The sequence below is a fragment of the Hemibagrus wyckioides genome, linkage group LG28 (genome assembly GCF_019097595.1).
Source record: "Hemibagrus wyckioides isolate EC202008001 linkage group LG28, SWU_Hwy_1.0, whole genome shotgun sequence".
NCBI lineage: Eukaryota > Metazoa > Chordata > Actinopteri > Siluriformes > Bagridae > Hemibagrus > Hemibagrus wyckioides.
Window position 1 is genome coordinate 9,300,444 of NC_080737.1, and position 15,695 is coordinate 9,316,138.

Consider the following 15,695-nt stretch of genomic DNA (forward strand, 5'->3'; position numbering starts at 1 on the left):
TACATTATCTGGGCAATTTGTTTTTATTTTTCAACTATAAATCTAAATTGCAGAGTCAGCCCTCCTGATTCTCTCTCTCTCTCTTTCTTTCACTTGCTTTCCTCTCCATCTGCTATCCTCCCGAGGTTATTTATCTTTGTGATTCATGGCACGTTGTCATCCACCAACCCAAAGAAAGGTTTCTACCTGATGCACAGAGCAACATTCAAAGAGTGAGAAGAAAGAAGGTGAAAAATAGAGAAGACAATAAAGTAAAAGTAGAGTAAGGATGAAGCTGGCCATTCAGAAAAGAAAGAGTGGAGAATGACTGGGAACATGGGAAAAAAGTGGAGATGCTACAGAAGAAAAAATTGTGTGCAGATTAACAGAATGATGCAGTGAAAGAAGACTAGAGGATATATACAGAGAGCAAGCATTACAGGGGAAAAAAGTGAGATTTTTTTCTCTGTTTACATATTGTTTTGAATAGAAATAAGTTTTTATTCTTCAGACAAAAAAGTTTTACTATCAGGGCAGTGGAAAACTCTTGTATGTAGTATTCTCCCTAGGTTCCTTGTTCTCTAGCGTGAAATATAAATGTCTGCTTGTCCAACTGAGTGTAAACTCCATTAATGAGAACAATACAGTGGCTAAAAGGTCAGCCAGTGATAAGGAAGCCTTTCTCTTTCTCCGTTCTTCATCCACAGTCCACACACTCATATTCATTCAAGAATGGTTAGGTCACTGTGTTCCGTCTATTAAAGGCTAGACCTTGAATCAGCAATATTACTCGAAATGTGGCCATTCAGCAGTAGATATGCCGGGACATATTCCCCAGGGATAGAATGGTTTCTAGAATGAAGATATGGGAGTACAATTGTTCTTCCGCTAAACTCTTTGCTAAGCTAAATGCTTATGAGATTTGGAATATGTCATTCCAGTGAGCTAAATCACATTATTTAGGAAAAGTACCAGTCAGTACTTCGCATGGATTAATGAAAAATTCTGTAAATATCTGACAAGGTAGCATTCTGGAATTTACAAACTGATGCTTTTAATTATCTAAAAATCAACAGAGGCTTCTGTTAAAAAAAGAATAAAACAAAAATACATACACTATATTGCCAAAAGTATTCGCTCACCCATCCAAATAATCAGAATCAGGTGTTCCAATCACTTCCATGGCCACTGGTGTATAAAATCAAGCACCTAGGCATGCAGACTGTTTTTTACAAACATTTGTGAAAGAATGGGTCGCTCTCAGGAGCTCAGTGAATTCCAGCGTGGAACTGTGATAGGATGCCACCTGTGCAACAAATCCAGTCATGAAATTTCCTCGCTCCTAAATATTCCACAGTCAACTGTCAGCTGTATTATAAGAACGTGGAAGTGTTTGGGAACAACAGTAACTCAGCCACGAAGTGGTAGGCCACGTAAACTGACGGAGCGGGGTCAGCGGATGCTGAGGCGCATAGTGCGAAGAGGTCGCCAACTTTCTGCAGAGTCAATCGCTACAGACCTCCAAACTTCATGTGGCCTTCAGATTAGCTCAAGAACAGTGCGCAGAGAGCTTCATGGAATGGGTTTCCATGGCCAAGCAGCTGCATCCAAGCCATACATCACCAAGTGTAATGCAAAGTGTCGGATGCAGTGGTGTAATGCACGCCGCCACTGGACTCTAGAGCAGTGGAGACGCATTCTCTGGAGTGACGAATCGCGCTTCTCCATCAGGCAATCTGATGGACGGGTCTGGGTTTGGTGGTTGCCAGGAGAACGGTACTTGTCTGACTGCATTGTGCCAAGTGTAAAGTTTGGTGGAGGGGGGATTATGGTGTGGGGTTGTTTTTCAGGAGCTGGGCTTGGCCCCTTAGTTCCAGTGAAAGGAACTCTGAATGCTTCAGCATACCAAGACATTTTGGACAATTCCATGCTCCCAACTTTGTGGGAACAGTTTGGAGCTGGCCCCTTCCTCTTCCAACATGACTGTGCACCAGTGCACAAAGCAAGGTCCATAAAGACATGGATGACAGAGTCTGGTGTGGATGAACTTGACTGGCCTGCACAGAGTCCTGACCTCAACCCGATAGAACACCTTTGGGATGAATTAGAGCGGAGACTGAGAGCCAGGCCTTCTCGTCCAACATCAGTGTGTGACCTCACAAATGCGCTTCTGGAAGAATGGTCAAAAATTCCCATAAACACACTCCTAAACCTTGTGGACAGCCTTCCCAGAAGAGTTGAAGCTGTTATAGCTGCAAAGGGTGGACCAACGTCATATTGAACCCTATGGATTAGGAATGGGATGTCACTTAAGTTCATATGCAAGTCAAGGCAGGTGAGCGAATACTTTTGGCAATATAGTGTATATATATATATATATATATATATATATATATATATATATATACATACTTTCTACACACTAAATAAGAATGTATAAGTAATTAACCAAATATGAATAGATTATTCAGATTGAAGAGATAATGTATATTTCTTTAGATGTTCTTCCAGAAGGCATCATGCTGAAACTAGATGTGTGGATCAGGACTGGAATCCTGCAGGAGCAAATAAAAATTGTTGTGCACGTGAAAGATTTTTACATTAAAATCTTCCTGAAAAAATCTTATTCTTGTAATAATAGATAAATAAGAGTGTACAGCACATTTTTCTGGATCTTTCTACAAAGTAACAAAGTAAAGACGAAGTAAAAATTTAAAGTAATACTGATAAAATATTAAATAATAGGCTCATTGTTTTTTGAAACATCATTTGGTTACTCACTGATTCACATTAGATGGTTATCTTCTATTAATTGCTATTTTTGCTCAAATTTCTGTGTGGAAAATTATTTTCTGCTATATATTTGCCATGCTGATAGATTTAATGTGTTTTAATATCCTTATGTGAACCAAAATATTTGAAACTATCTAATAGTTTTGACCTTGTGGGGATTTGCCTGGTCCCCATGAGGAAAAGTGATTTTTTTTGCATTTTGGATACTGAGAATAAAGGTTAGGGTTAGGCTGATGTAGTGTTAATTAGCTGCATGAATAATTATGTCAATGGAAGGTCCTCACAAGGATAATAAGATAAATGTGTGGATGTATGTGTGCATTCCATTCATCGGAGACACATGCTAACACCCTTTGTCTTTAGTCTTTAACCTTGTGGCCTGTGAATGGTTATTCATTACACACACACATACACACACACACACACACATCAGGTGCATTCATACACACAAATTAGACAAACACACTTGCTCAATCTTCATTTATTTATCTATCCTTCTTTTGGTGACTGCTGTTTGCCCATCTTCTTGTCCAGCGGTGAAACAGAGAGTCCCTGAGAAGCTTAGTTTGTTTAATGTCAAAAGGTAGAAATCAATTCAAATCCTTGAACTATTTCTACCATTTAACAACAAACACCCCATGCTACTCAGAGACTTTCTAAATCCTAGCAGTTTTATTTTTCTGTTCTAGTTTTGGTGCATTATGTAGTGCCATTGTGTAAATTGATGATATTTTTAAAAATACCTCATAGATGAACTGCCTACTTTCCAATAAAAGAAATCCCATGGAGAAAGGAATTTGTGCAGAAAGGTATCTGTGTCAGCTCCAAATGGCCAGGGCAGCTTTAAATAGCTCCTAACCCTAGACCTAGCCCTTTTAGTCATTTTGGTTCCTTCCTAACCTTCTTTTTAATGACCCTCCTGAGAAGCAAGCATCTCGTACTTCGAGGTCTCTGCGTACTTGCAGTTTAAGACCTTCTCACTATGAGGCCTCGTCTCCGCAGATTCATATTTGAACTGACAAGACATAAATGTTAATCACTGTTCATTTGGCATTTCAGATCTGAGGAGATCTTGCTGAAGGACATGAGACCATTTGAAGTCTATTCGATATTTATTCACAAAGCTGTCAAATACAGAAAAAAAAAACTTTCAAGTCAATACAGGTATTGCATTTGAACAATGGTGAGCCCTGAAAAGAATATTGAACTCATTTCTCCTGAAAAGGTATGCTGTGTTTTGTAAAGGCAGTTGATAACACTTGTGTTAACAAGCGTTGACTTTTAACTATTACTTAGAAGGTAATTAACAGTGCTGTTTACTTTCATTTATGCTGTAACTTAGGGGGGCTTTCATACTGGCAGTTTAGTATGGAACAGAGCACGGTTTGCATGAAACACTGATCATATGAAAGCTGTCAATTGGACATGGAAGTGCTCTATGGTACAGAACCTGAGACTACATGTAGGAGGGGGTGTGAGTTGCACTTGAATTGTGCTGTGATTTCCGTGAATGTGAACGTAAGTTGCATTTGGGTCTGCACTTGTTCAGGAAGTAAAATAACCTGCACGTGTGTTTTAGCGCTGATGATATCATTAGTTTCCACAACAGACATGCAGCATGGGTGTCAGGGGAACAGTTTGGGACACGATTGGAAACATTCATACTTGCAGCTAATGTCCATTGAATTCTCATCTTATTACCAGAACAAACATGAAAATATAATGACTGCTGAGAGTAATACTTGTATATGCTATCTAAACATGATTAGGAGAAGTAGGCACTAAGATAGGATTTTATACAGTCATTCCTTTACAAAACCCAGAACCTTAATCTCATCATATTTTTTCCTCTCTTTGCCTTCATTCCTTCATGCACCATGTCAAGCATTGCTCCACTCACGCCACCTCTCTGCCCCAGTACCAGCAGAAGCCATTGCATTTCTCTTTTGTCAGGCAGTTGAGGATGCTACTGCAGGTACTCAATGAGCTTTATTATCGAGGAAAACAAGACAAAGACGTAATCCAGAAATCAACTGGCGAGGGTCAGGTGATGAGCAAAGAGCAGGCACGATCAAAACATGAAGAGCAAAACAAGATCAAAACCAGAGAAACAATTAATGACTCAAACAGTATGAGACACACAATGAAGTTAAAGACAGAGAGTCTGTTTATACTGTGGTGATGTGATTGAGTCCAGGTCTGCAGATTTCTATTCTTGTTTAAACCTTCAACAAGTTATAACATAAGTTAAAACATATTTTACTTTAATACCGATAGCACATTTAAAGAGACCCAACACACTGCCTTCTGCTATTTTGGATTCTGACAGTTTTTCAGTGCCAGTCTCATATGATGATCTTCAGCTCTGGTTACTGTCTGTGTGGAGTTTGGCATATTCTACCTGTGGGTTCTGCAGAATCCTTTTGCTTGTGTAAATGAATGTGCAAACTAACATCTCATCCAGGGTATATTCATGCCTCACTCCCTGAGTTATCATGAACCATGTCCAAAAATGAATGAGTGAATTTACATCATGTTCTCTTGTTTCTGTCTATCCTCAGGAATGGGTGACAGCTACAGACCTACTGATCTCTTTGAACAGGCTGAACACCTTTGGAGACGAGTTTTTTAAGGATGCCAAAGTGCTACGCTCCTACTTTTATGCCATCTCTGACTTTTCTGTGGGGGGCAGGTAATGTTTATTTACACTCACACACACAAACACAGACACACACCGACATTGTGACATACCTGACAAAGACATACCCTGACACAGCACTGTCAAAGACATACACACTGACACAGACATACACTGACACAGCACTGACACAGACATACCCTGACACAGACACACCTTGACACAGCACTGACACAGACATACCCTGACACAGCACTGACACAGACACACCTTGACACAGCACTGACACGGACATACCCTGACACAGACATACACTGACACAGCACTGACACAGACATACCCTGACACAGCACTGATACAGTCATACCCTGACACAGACACACCTTGACACAGCACTGACACAGACATACACTGACACAGCACTGACAGACATACCCTGACACAGCACTGACACAGACATACCCTGACACAGACATACACTGACAGACATACCCTGACACAGCACAGACATACACATACACACTGACACAGACATACACACTGGCATAGAGACAAACTGACACAGACACACACTGACACAGACACTGACACAGACACACACTGACACAGACACCCACTGACACAGACACTGATACAGACATACACTGACACAGACACTGATACAGACATACACTGACACAGCACTGACATACACATACACACTGACACAGACATACACACTGGCATAGAGACAAACTGACATAGACACCCACTGACACAGACACTGATACAGACATACACTGACACAGACACACACTGACACAGACACTGATACAGACATACACTGACACAGACACCCACTGACACAGACACTGATACAGACATACACTGACAGACACACACTGACACAGACACTGATACAGACATACACTGACACAGCACTGACATACACATACACACTGACACAGACATACACACTGGCATAGAGACAAACTGACACAGACACACACTGACACAGACACCCACTGACACAGACACTGATACAGACATACACTGACACAGACACTGATACAGACATACACTGACACAGACATACACACTGGCATAGAGACAAACTGACACAGACACACACTGACACAGACACTGATACAGACACACACTGACACAGACACTGATACAGACACACACTGACACAGACACTGATACAGACATACACTGATACAGCGCTGACACAGACATACACTGACACAGCACTGACATACACATACACACTGACACAGACATACACTGACACAGACATACACTGACACAGACACTGACATACACATACACACTGACACAGACATACACTGACACAGACATACACTGACACAGACATACACTGACACAGCACTGACATACACATACACACTGACACAGACATACACTGACACAGACATACACTGACACAGCACTGACATACACATACACACTGACACAGACATACACTGACACAGACATACACTGACACAGACACTGATACAGACATACACTGACACAGACACTGATACAGACATACACTGACACAGACATACATAGAGACACATTAATACACAGCCACTGGCTCAGACATACGTACTGACACAGACACACACTGACGCAGACACTGACTCAGATATATACACTGACATAGGGACGCACACAGTCAGAGACGTAGACACACACACACACACACACACACACACAAAGAGACACACTGACAAAGACACAAGAACACAGATACACAATGCGATACTGACAACACAGAACCACAAATATCAGTTAAACTTGTGAGTCGATGGCATTTACAGATACACACAAACACAATCACACCGTTCAGAGTCACAAGCAACACAAACAATTATACATCTGTGGAATATGGAGATGTATGTGATGAGAGACACAGGGTGACATTAGCAAAAACCTACAATCTGCTCTGCAGCATGAACAATGCTTGTTTCAGTTTTTACTGTGTAAACAGGATATTGTAAAGGGGGAATGCTGAGTGTGGTGAGAAGGAGGATGTGTCTGTATGCGTGGGTGTGTTTGTATGTCTGGGTGGTCGTTTACTTTAGACAGTTAAACATATGTGTAAAATAATCTTGAATTAGTTGTTGATGACGTTGTGACATTATGAAAGAACAGAAAACATCTATCAATTATCTTTCCCATTAGAATTTTCAACAAATGTTTAGCCATAGGTTTTTCTATCCTTTTTAAAGAGTATTTTAGCATCAAATATATTGCTTTCTACCTGAAACATGTTTTTTTTAATGGTCTCTTTCTCAAACTGCAGATGCAAGTGTAACGGGCATGCCAGTGAGTGTGTGCCAGACGAGCAAGGCCGTCTGGTGTGTGTGTGCGAGCATTACACTGCTGGGACTGATTGCCAACACTGTGCTCCATTCTACCGGGACCGACCATGGGCTCGCGCCACTGCAGACTCTGCTAATCAGTGTGTTAGTAAGTAATCATCGCTGCTTGAAAGCTTCCAATATTAAATAATAATAATCTTTAATTTTCTACTACAGTTAGCTGGTTTTGGTCAAAAATCAGCAAATAGAAACAGAAATCATGTCCTGAGTATAACCAACAGATTGTGTAATCATGATATCAGACATCAAAATGTGGTATGAGAAGGCTGCAACATACACTAGATCAGAATTTATTATTGTTCTTGAGAAGACTGCATCAAACCTCCGTGTTCTTTAACATGGACCATTCTCCAAAAGGTTGTTTTTTTTTCATGTAATATGAGCAAGCCAGTGATTTGAACTCTCAGATTTAACTGATGCTTTCTCAAGCCCCTCCTCCTTCCCCCATTTCACATTAATAACGCTTTTGCCTGATATTGTAGTGCTTGAAAGATGTATTACCCCTGGGCTTTCTGTCAAGAACAAGCAGATATTATTTGTCACAAATACATTACACTACAGTACAATGAAATTCTTTCTTCACATCTCCCAGTATGTTAGGAAGTTGGGATCAGAGGTCAGGGTCAGCATTATACAAGCACCCTAGGAGCAGGGAGGGTTAAAGGCCTTGTTCAAGGGCCCAACAATGGCAGCTTTGGAAGTGCTGGGGCTTGAAGCCATGATCTTTCCATCAGAGTACACATTTGGCAAAAATTCTGACTGGAAAAAAAAATTTGACGGACCTCCAACAAAGTGTTAAATTCCACAGTGTTTATCCTGCTGGTCGGTGCTCAGACATGTTCAGTGGGTCTGAACATCAGATCAATAATTATGCTGTAAAGTCTATATTAAAAACCTCTTTTTTAATATGGTTCTATTTTAATTATTATAATTAGCCAGTTAATAATATAAAGTAAAAGCCTGGGCAAATGTCACGACCTGACCTGTTTTTGTTTTAATTACAATACTTTAAATACTGACAAGTTTTTGTTGTTCTTCTACTTGGGCTGCAACAACAAGAGGAAGCAGAGACTGATCTGATAACAACACGAGGCAGAAAAATGCAGCAGGTTAATTATTTTAATTAGCCTTTCTATTAGCAACGTGTTGTTTTAATTGCCTTGTATTACATGTCCAACAGATGGCTTCTTCCAAGTGACAGTTGTTCTCTAAAATAAAATAAGGGAATTACACTTTGGTTAACTAATGCGCTGCTAAATGACAGCGAAGGCGACAAAGAGGAGCAGTTGGTCTATTATATGAATTATATGTAGGGCTTATGGTGACTGCCATATGCTTCTGTTTTTCTGACCAACAAACAAATTCATTGATAAAGAAAACATTCCTTTTTTTAGTCCCCAGTGTGTGAAATAAGCTTAAGATAATTAAAATAATTTGAAATAAATATAAATGTGACCGCCATAGAAGTAATAATAGTAATAATCTGGATGCCTGGATTCCTCAATCAAAAACAAGATATTGTATTCACCTGACATAGTGTCTCATGGTATTCATTATAATATTTATTTAAATATATGGCTACATGGATGGCTATTATTTAAATAAATGGCTACATGGATGGTGTAGTCATACTATAATTTTCCTCACACTTCTAAATCATATCCATCTACTAGAATACTGACACACCTTTGTTGATTTCTTGTCGTAATTTAGGAATCTGTATAATATTAGTGTATATAATTTTCCAACCTGGGTCCATCCCAAGCATCCCACCCCCTCCTCTGAGATCAAATGGACATGAAAGGTCTCCGAATTTTCTCCTGGCACAAAAGACACTCACTGTACGTTTCCTCATTATGCTAACAAATTTTTCCAAAATCATGCTAATGCTGGAACCATAGACTACAGTATATTCAACAGATAGCAATACTATGTGCTAAGTATTATATATTCCAAATATTATTTCAGTTTCTGAGTATGGAAAATAATACAGTTCCGTCAGCAACTACTGGAAAGACAGGGTCAATTCTTTTGTTTTTCTTTTAGCTTTACACTGAAGACATTTTGGTTTGAATTCAATGAATATTAGAGAACAGATTGATTTCAGCGTGTGTTTTTTCCCCTGATCTTTAAATCCAGATGTGTTATTTAGAACATTTTGTTTGTTTTAAGTGATATTAAAAAAATATTCGAACATGCGAGTGACAGGTGTTTGTTTTTTTTTGTTGTCATATCTTTGAATGTCTACTCTTGGTTTGAGCCGGGTTTCACCTGTGAAAACTGCATTTGTTGATAAAAAGGATAAACCAACACGAAGACCAGACAGCTGTCTCTGGGAGAAAAGCAAACTGTTATGAAGTGGAGAAACAGAGAAAGACAGGAGCAGAAAGACAGGAGCAGAAACTTGTCCATGAGACACAATCCTCTCATCAGCAGAAAGATTTAAAGCCAGTTTGGAATACACAAAGAAATACAAAGATAAGCCACAAAAGTTGATGAAGCAACTTTTGTGGCTTCACCAACTTTTGTGATGGACAGTCAAAGAATGGATCTGGTCCACACATGTGAGATCATCGGTTAAGCACAAAGGAGATAGTGTCATTGTTGGGCTTGTGTGGCTGCTGCTTCTAATTGTGTTAACAGCAGAATAAAATCGCAAGTCTACAATATTAAGTCTACAAAACAATCTTTTGTGTACAAATTTAAACAGATATATGTTCAATCTAATTTGAATAAATCATCAGGCCTCAACTCTCTCAGTGTTGGTCCCAAGCTAGGATTAAATGGGGGAGGACAAATCGAAACCTGTGCCAAATCGAAACATACGGACCAAATGATATGCTGTGGCGACCCCAAGCAGGGAGCAACCGAAAGAACAACAACATCAGACCTCAACCCAATTGGGTAGCATGTGGATGTGCACATTAATCATTACAGTATATGTAAGAAGTTTGAATCCATTAATGTTATCCCAATATCTAAATACATTATCAAGCATTTAAAATGCATTTGAAGAACAGATTTTAATTCTTTTTCCCACAAATATCATTTAAACATGTTTTTACTCTGCTGATGGCAAGATCTCTTTAGAAATTTTAGATAATAAAAATGTAACACCTAAATGAGTTTCACAAAGAGAAGCATTCAGGAAGATTTTCTTTAGGATTGCCCAGTAAAGATCCACTGGTTAAACTGTTGGTCACTGTAATGCTATCTTTTAATGTCAAATTGTCATAAATTTTGACAGAGTAGTAATGTGTATTGTGTTTCTTATGCATATTATTAATTCTAATATTTATTATCCATTGCGTAAGCCAAATAAAATTGGATAGTAATCAATTACTGATTATTATCATCAATTTAGATAAGATTACAGAAAGTAAAACATACATACATATTGGTTTGTAAACGTTGTACCTCAAAGGTATTTACAATGCAATATATCAGCGTATTAAATGTATTGCATATGCTTAATGAAGTGCAAAATTCATTATTCACAGCATTACTATGAAAATGGGCCACTATATAAATGCATAAATATGATCCTTAGCAAGTGCAATTTACCGAGCCGCAAAAAAATAAAACAAACACTGAGCCAAATATTGAATTACAAATTGAACCCCCCCCCACCCCACACACACACATTTCTATAAATTTTGCTATGTGGCAAGTGAGTCTGTATGATGCATGTTTCCGATGATTATTTTTGAAAAACGCAACAGGCTTATCTTTAAATGTGTTTTGATGGTTTCATACTTTTCACAGCCAATAATTCATCATTCCACTGCGCAAACCTTCTGTAAAGTCTGATTTCATGTAAACTGTACCGTTTATTTTTTATTTTATTTTTTACATTTTTGCAGCAAGAATTTATTGCCATATGTTTTTATAGTTTCTATACATTTCCATTTTGTTATATCTTTAGCATGTAGCAACTTTTTTTTTCTCAGCAGTTAAGACCCAACCATAAAGGTCCCAAGACTCACCAGTTGAGATTCCCTAGTTTAGACATGTATAATAGATCGTGTTCCACCCTGTCAGCCAAGAACAGGAATCTGCAGCTACAGCAGACTCACAGAAGCTCACAGAAACTGGACAAATGAAGGTTGAGGAGGAGAAAAAAATTATGAGTTTCAGTTGTCCAGTATCTGCAAGCTTGTGCTCACTGTAACCTCAGACTGGCTGATTAGAATGGAATCTGATGTGGTTTTCTGCTATTGTAGACCATTCTCCTCGCGGTTTTATATGGTGTGCATGCTGATGCTTTACTGTTCACCACAGCTGTAAAGAGTCAGTATTTGAGTTTTGGAAGCAGTCTTCCAGTCAGTTTAAATCAGTCTGACCTTTTTCCTTTGCCCTCTCAGAACTGTTACTCACTGTTATTTTGGTTTTCTGCACCATTCCATTGTGAATGAAAATCCCAGTTCTGAAATATTCAAACCAGCCATCTGGCACCTACAACTAGTGTCCAAGATCATATTTATTCCTCATTCTGATGTTTGAAATCAAGTTTAATATTAAAAGAAGATCCTGACCTGTGTTTTCTACAGCCATATGATTGGCAATTTGGATTATTCATTTGCTGATATAACAAAGAAACTACATCAGATCTGTTACAAATTCACCCTCAAAGCACATGACACATATATGGTTGTTTTTGTTTGCTTCTGACATAAAGTCCTGTGCATTTATTCATGTTCGAATCTCTACCCTATGCTGTCACTGGTTGTTTACCCTATTGTGTTCACCTTTTCTGTGTTAAGCCTTAGATTAGTTCAAAAAATCCCTCTTATTTCTGTCTTATTTCTAAGTCATACTTTCCTAAGTTGTAGCTCATGTTCTTCACTGTATTTCACTTATGCCTGCTGAACTATGGACCCTAACCCCAGCTATGTTTCATGACCAAATATCCTGACCCCATATACTAAAAAGCATCAGTGTCATGCACTCACATCCTTCTTCCCATACATTACAATATTTTATGAGATCTACTCCAGAGGGATACAGTCATATTCACTAGCAATACATTTTTTAAACAAAGTTGCTAATAAGATGATGAAGAAGATTCTTTGAAGGAAGGACAAAATTCCCTAGAGTGCTGTTTTAGTAATATATTAGTTACTTGCAAACCTAAAAGACATCATGAAGTCTTGCCATGATTTAATAAGTAGTTATGCACATTGATTACAAAAACCTTCCACACGGTAAGAGAGAATGAATTTTCTTCAAACACAGGCACAGACATTACAGCACACCAGGGACTGATAATCTTTCAGTTGTTGCAGATGAAATGGAGAAAGTCATATTTGGAGTAAAATGGGTCATTTCCCATAATGCCCCCCTAGGTGGCTGATGCCTTAGAATCTGCGACTGGATGGTTGGGATTGAATCATTTGCGTTTACACAAATGTCAGCTCATGAGGCAGGAACCTGCAGGCTTTGTGTGTGTGTGTGTGTGTGTAAAAAACAGGGTAAAGAAGTTGTTTGAAGCAGCCACAACTGCTTAATTTAATTGCATTATTCATCAGTTTTGACTTTTTTTACCTTCTCTATACCACTTAATGTCCATTGATTTCACACAGCATTCTGACTATTTCTCTCTCTCTCTCTCTCTCTCTCTAATTTTCTGCTTGGGCCAGAGTGCAACTGCAGTGGCCGCACGGACGAGTGTGTGTTCGATGCAGAGCAGTACCGCAGTACAGGTAGTGGTGGACGATGTATTGGCTGTAGGGACAACACAGCAGGGTCACACTGCGAACGATGCAGAGAAAACTTCTACAGATCGTCTGCACTGCTTCCCTGCAACAACTGCAGCTGTAACACGATGGGTGAGATGCAGACATGTGAACACAAGACACACAGTGAAATGATGAATAAAGATACCTGTTCTATATGTTCAGTTAGAAAACTGGCTATATTTTTATGGATGTCTTGCATAAAATGCCACTATGCCTACATCCAAACAGAAAGGAACGGAACATTTCATTAAATTACTTGCATATCAACATTTATAAGTAAAGTTATCTATAATGTCATATGAGATTCATTAGCATTTTGGTTTGCAGTGCTGTTTGTCTACACACTGATCCCAAGACCAGTGGCAATCATCCATGCTTTACTCGTACCTAGAGAGTGATGCAGCAGAGCTTTATTCCTTTAGTCTGTCTATCTCTCTCACTTTCTCATCTAAACACTCTGCTCAAATAAATCATTAACTAACATGCAAACAACAACATAATGCTTATCATCTTTATAGATCATTATAGATCGGTAACTAGCTTACCCAAGTCTCTGTCGTAACTCAGTGCAGTATAACTATTTATATATTTGTAGCTACATTGCATTCTGTAACTTTGAGTCTGATTTCTCCATTACTTCTGCACTGGATATATATATATATATATATATATATATATATATATATATATATATATATATATATATATATATATATATATATATAATACTGAACAATGCTGATGCTGAGCCAGAAAATAGGTACTTGCTATTTTGCCTTTCAGTGCCATGAAACCTGATGAGAGTGAAAGCTGGCTGATAATTATTATGTAAGCTTGAGATCACGGAAAGATTTCTTACTTGAAACAGCTTTGTAACTGCACTAGCAATCAATGTGTCTCAGCGTGGCGGACAACTATGAAAAGTCTCACAGGAATAACTAAAATACAACACTAACCAAGAAATTACACATGACTCGCGTAACATTTTACTTTCAATTTCAACTGGATTTTGCCTTTAACCTTAACATATTTTGTTTGTTTAAGTTTCTGAAAAAGAGCACAGACTTTATTTGAAGAGTTCCCATAAGACTAAATGTAAAAGTAATTTAATTGGAACATTTTATACCTACATTTTATACACACTCGCACTCTCACAGGATTAGCCATCCACTGGCCTATATGTCACTGTTGCTAAATATTTTTATGCCTGTAGCTTTTTCTAACCTTAACCTTTTAGGAACTCTTGGCACTTACCATTTTCCACCTCGAAAAAGCTGTGTTCTGTGTAAGAACAAACGTGATTTATTATGGGAACCAGCAAAATGACCCTGAAGCAATAAAATATTCATGTTTTCTGTTCATTGTGTGCATTTGATTCAGATAAAGAGTGTAAAGCACACAGTGGCCCCCACAGAGTTCAGAGGGTTTTCTTTTAACCTCTGCTGTAAAGCAGCGACTGAATAGCAAATAACGTTCATTCCCAAGACGATCTATCCAAACTACATAACAACACGTCCCATCAGCACTTGATAAATTAATAATCTGATCCCTATACATGATACCGTTTTACTTCCACTGAGCTCCTGTTTAGAATAAAATCTATTAAAAGAAATAGAGTCAGGCTGTAGGCTATATGACTAAAATGCAGATTTTAAATTTGTAATTGAACATGTTCTTGAGTCAATAATCCTGTTGCAGCCGTGGAAGCAGACGTCTATGAATAATTTTTGGAATTAAAAAATAAAAAAAATTCTCCTTCTCTACCTTTCTCCAGGCTCTCTGAGTCTGCAGTGTGATGAGGAAGGAGTGTGTCTCTGCAGGTCGAGCGTGATGGGAGTAAAGTGTGATATCTGTAGACCTGGCTTCCACTCACTCGGACCAGGGGGCTGCAGGTAACGACAATGCTAATATGTCAATGCTCTCACTCATGCTTAAGAACATCTATGGTTTAGTGAATTCAAACAAAAAGTCATTACGTCTACATGAGGCATTTCTTCATTCTTATTTTTAGTATAAACCACATTGTAACATGAGATTCCCCCCCAGTTTTCTTCTTGCCCTAATAGTGACCATATCTACACCATTTGTTTGACATTTCCCCATGCCATTTTTCAACTTACTTTCTATAGCATCACCAACCCAACTTCCACTTTTGATACCTTTCCTATTTCCAGA

The 15,695-nt window shown here is 38.5% G+C and overlaps 1 protein-coding gene across 1 annotated transcript in view; it reads left to right on the forward strand.

Moving 5' to 3' along the window:
* lamc3 (laminin, gamma 3) overlaps positions 1–15,695 on the forward strand; it is a 116,311-nt gene that overhangs the window by 30,012 nt on the left and 70,604 nt on the right. The window contains exons 3-6 of the mRNA XM_058383655.1: positions 5,334–5,464; positions 7,704–7,870; positions 13,422–13,610; positions 15,295–15,412. Of these exons, the coding sequence (XP_058239638.1) occupies positions 5,334–5,464; positions 7,704–7,870; positions 13,422–13,610; positions 15,295–15,412 (605 nt within the window). The remainder of the gene's footprint in view (positions 1–5,333; positions 5,465–7,703; positions 7,871–13,421; positions 13,611–15,294; positions 15,413–15,695) is intronic.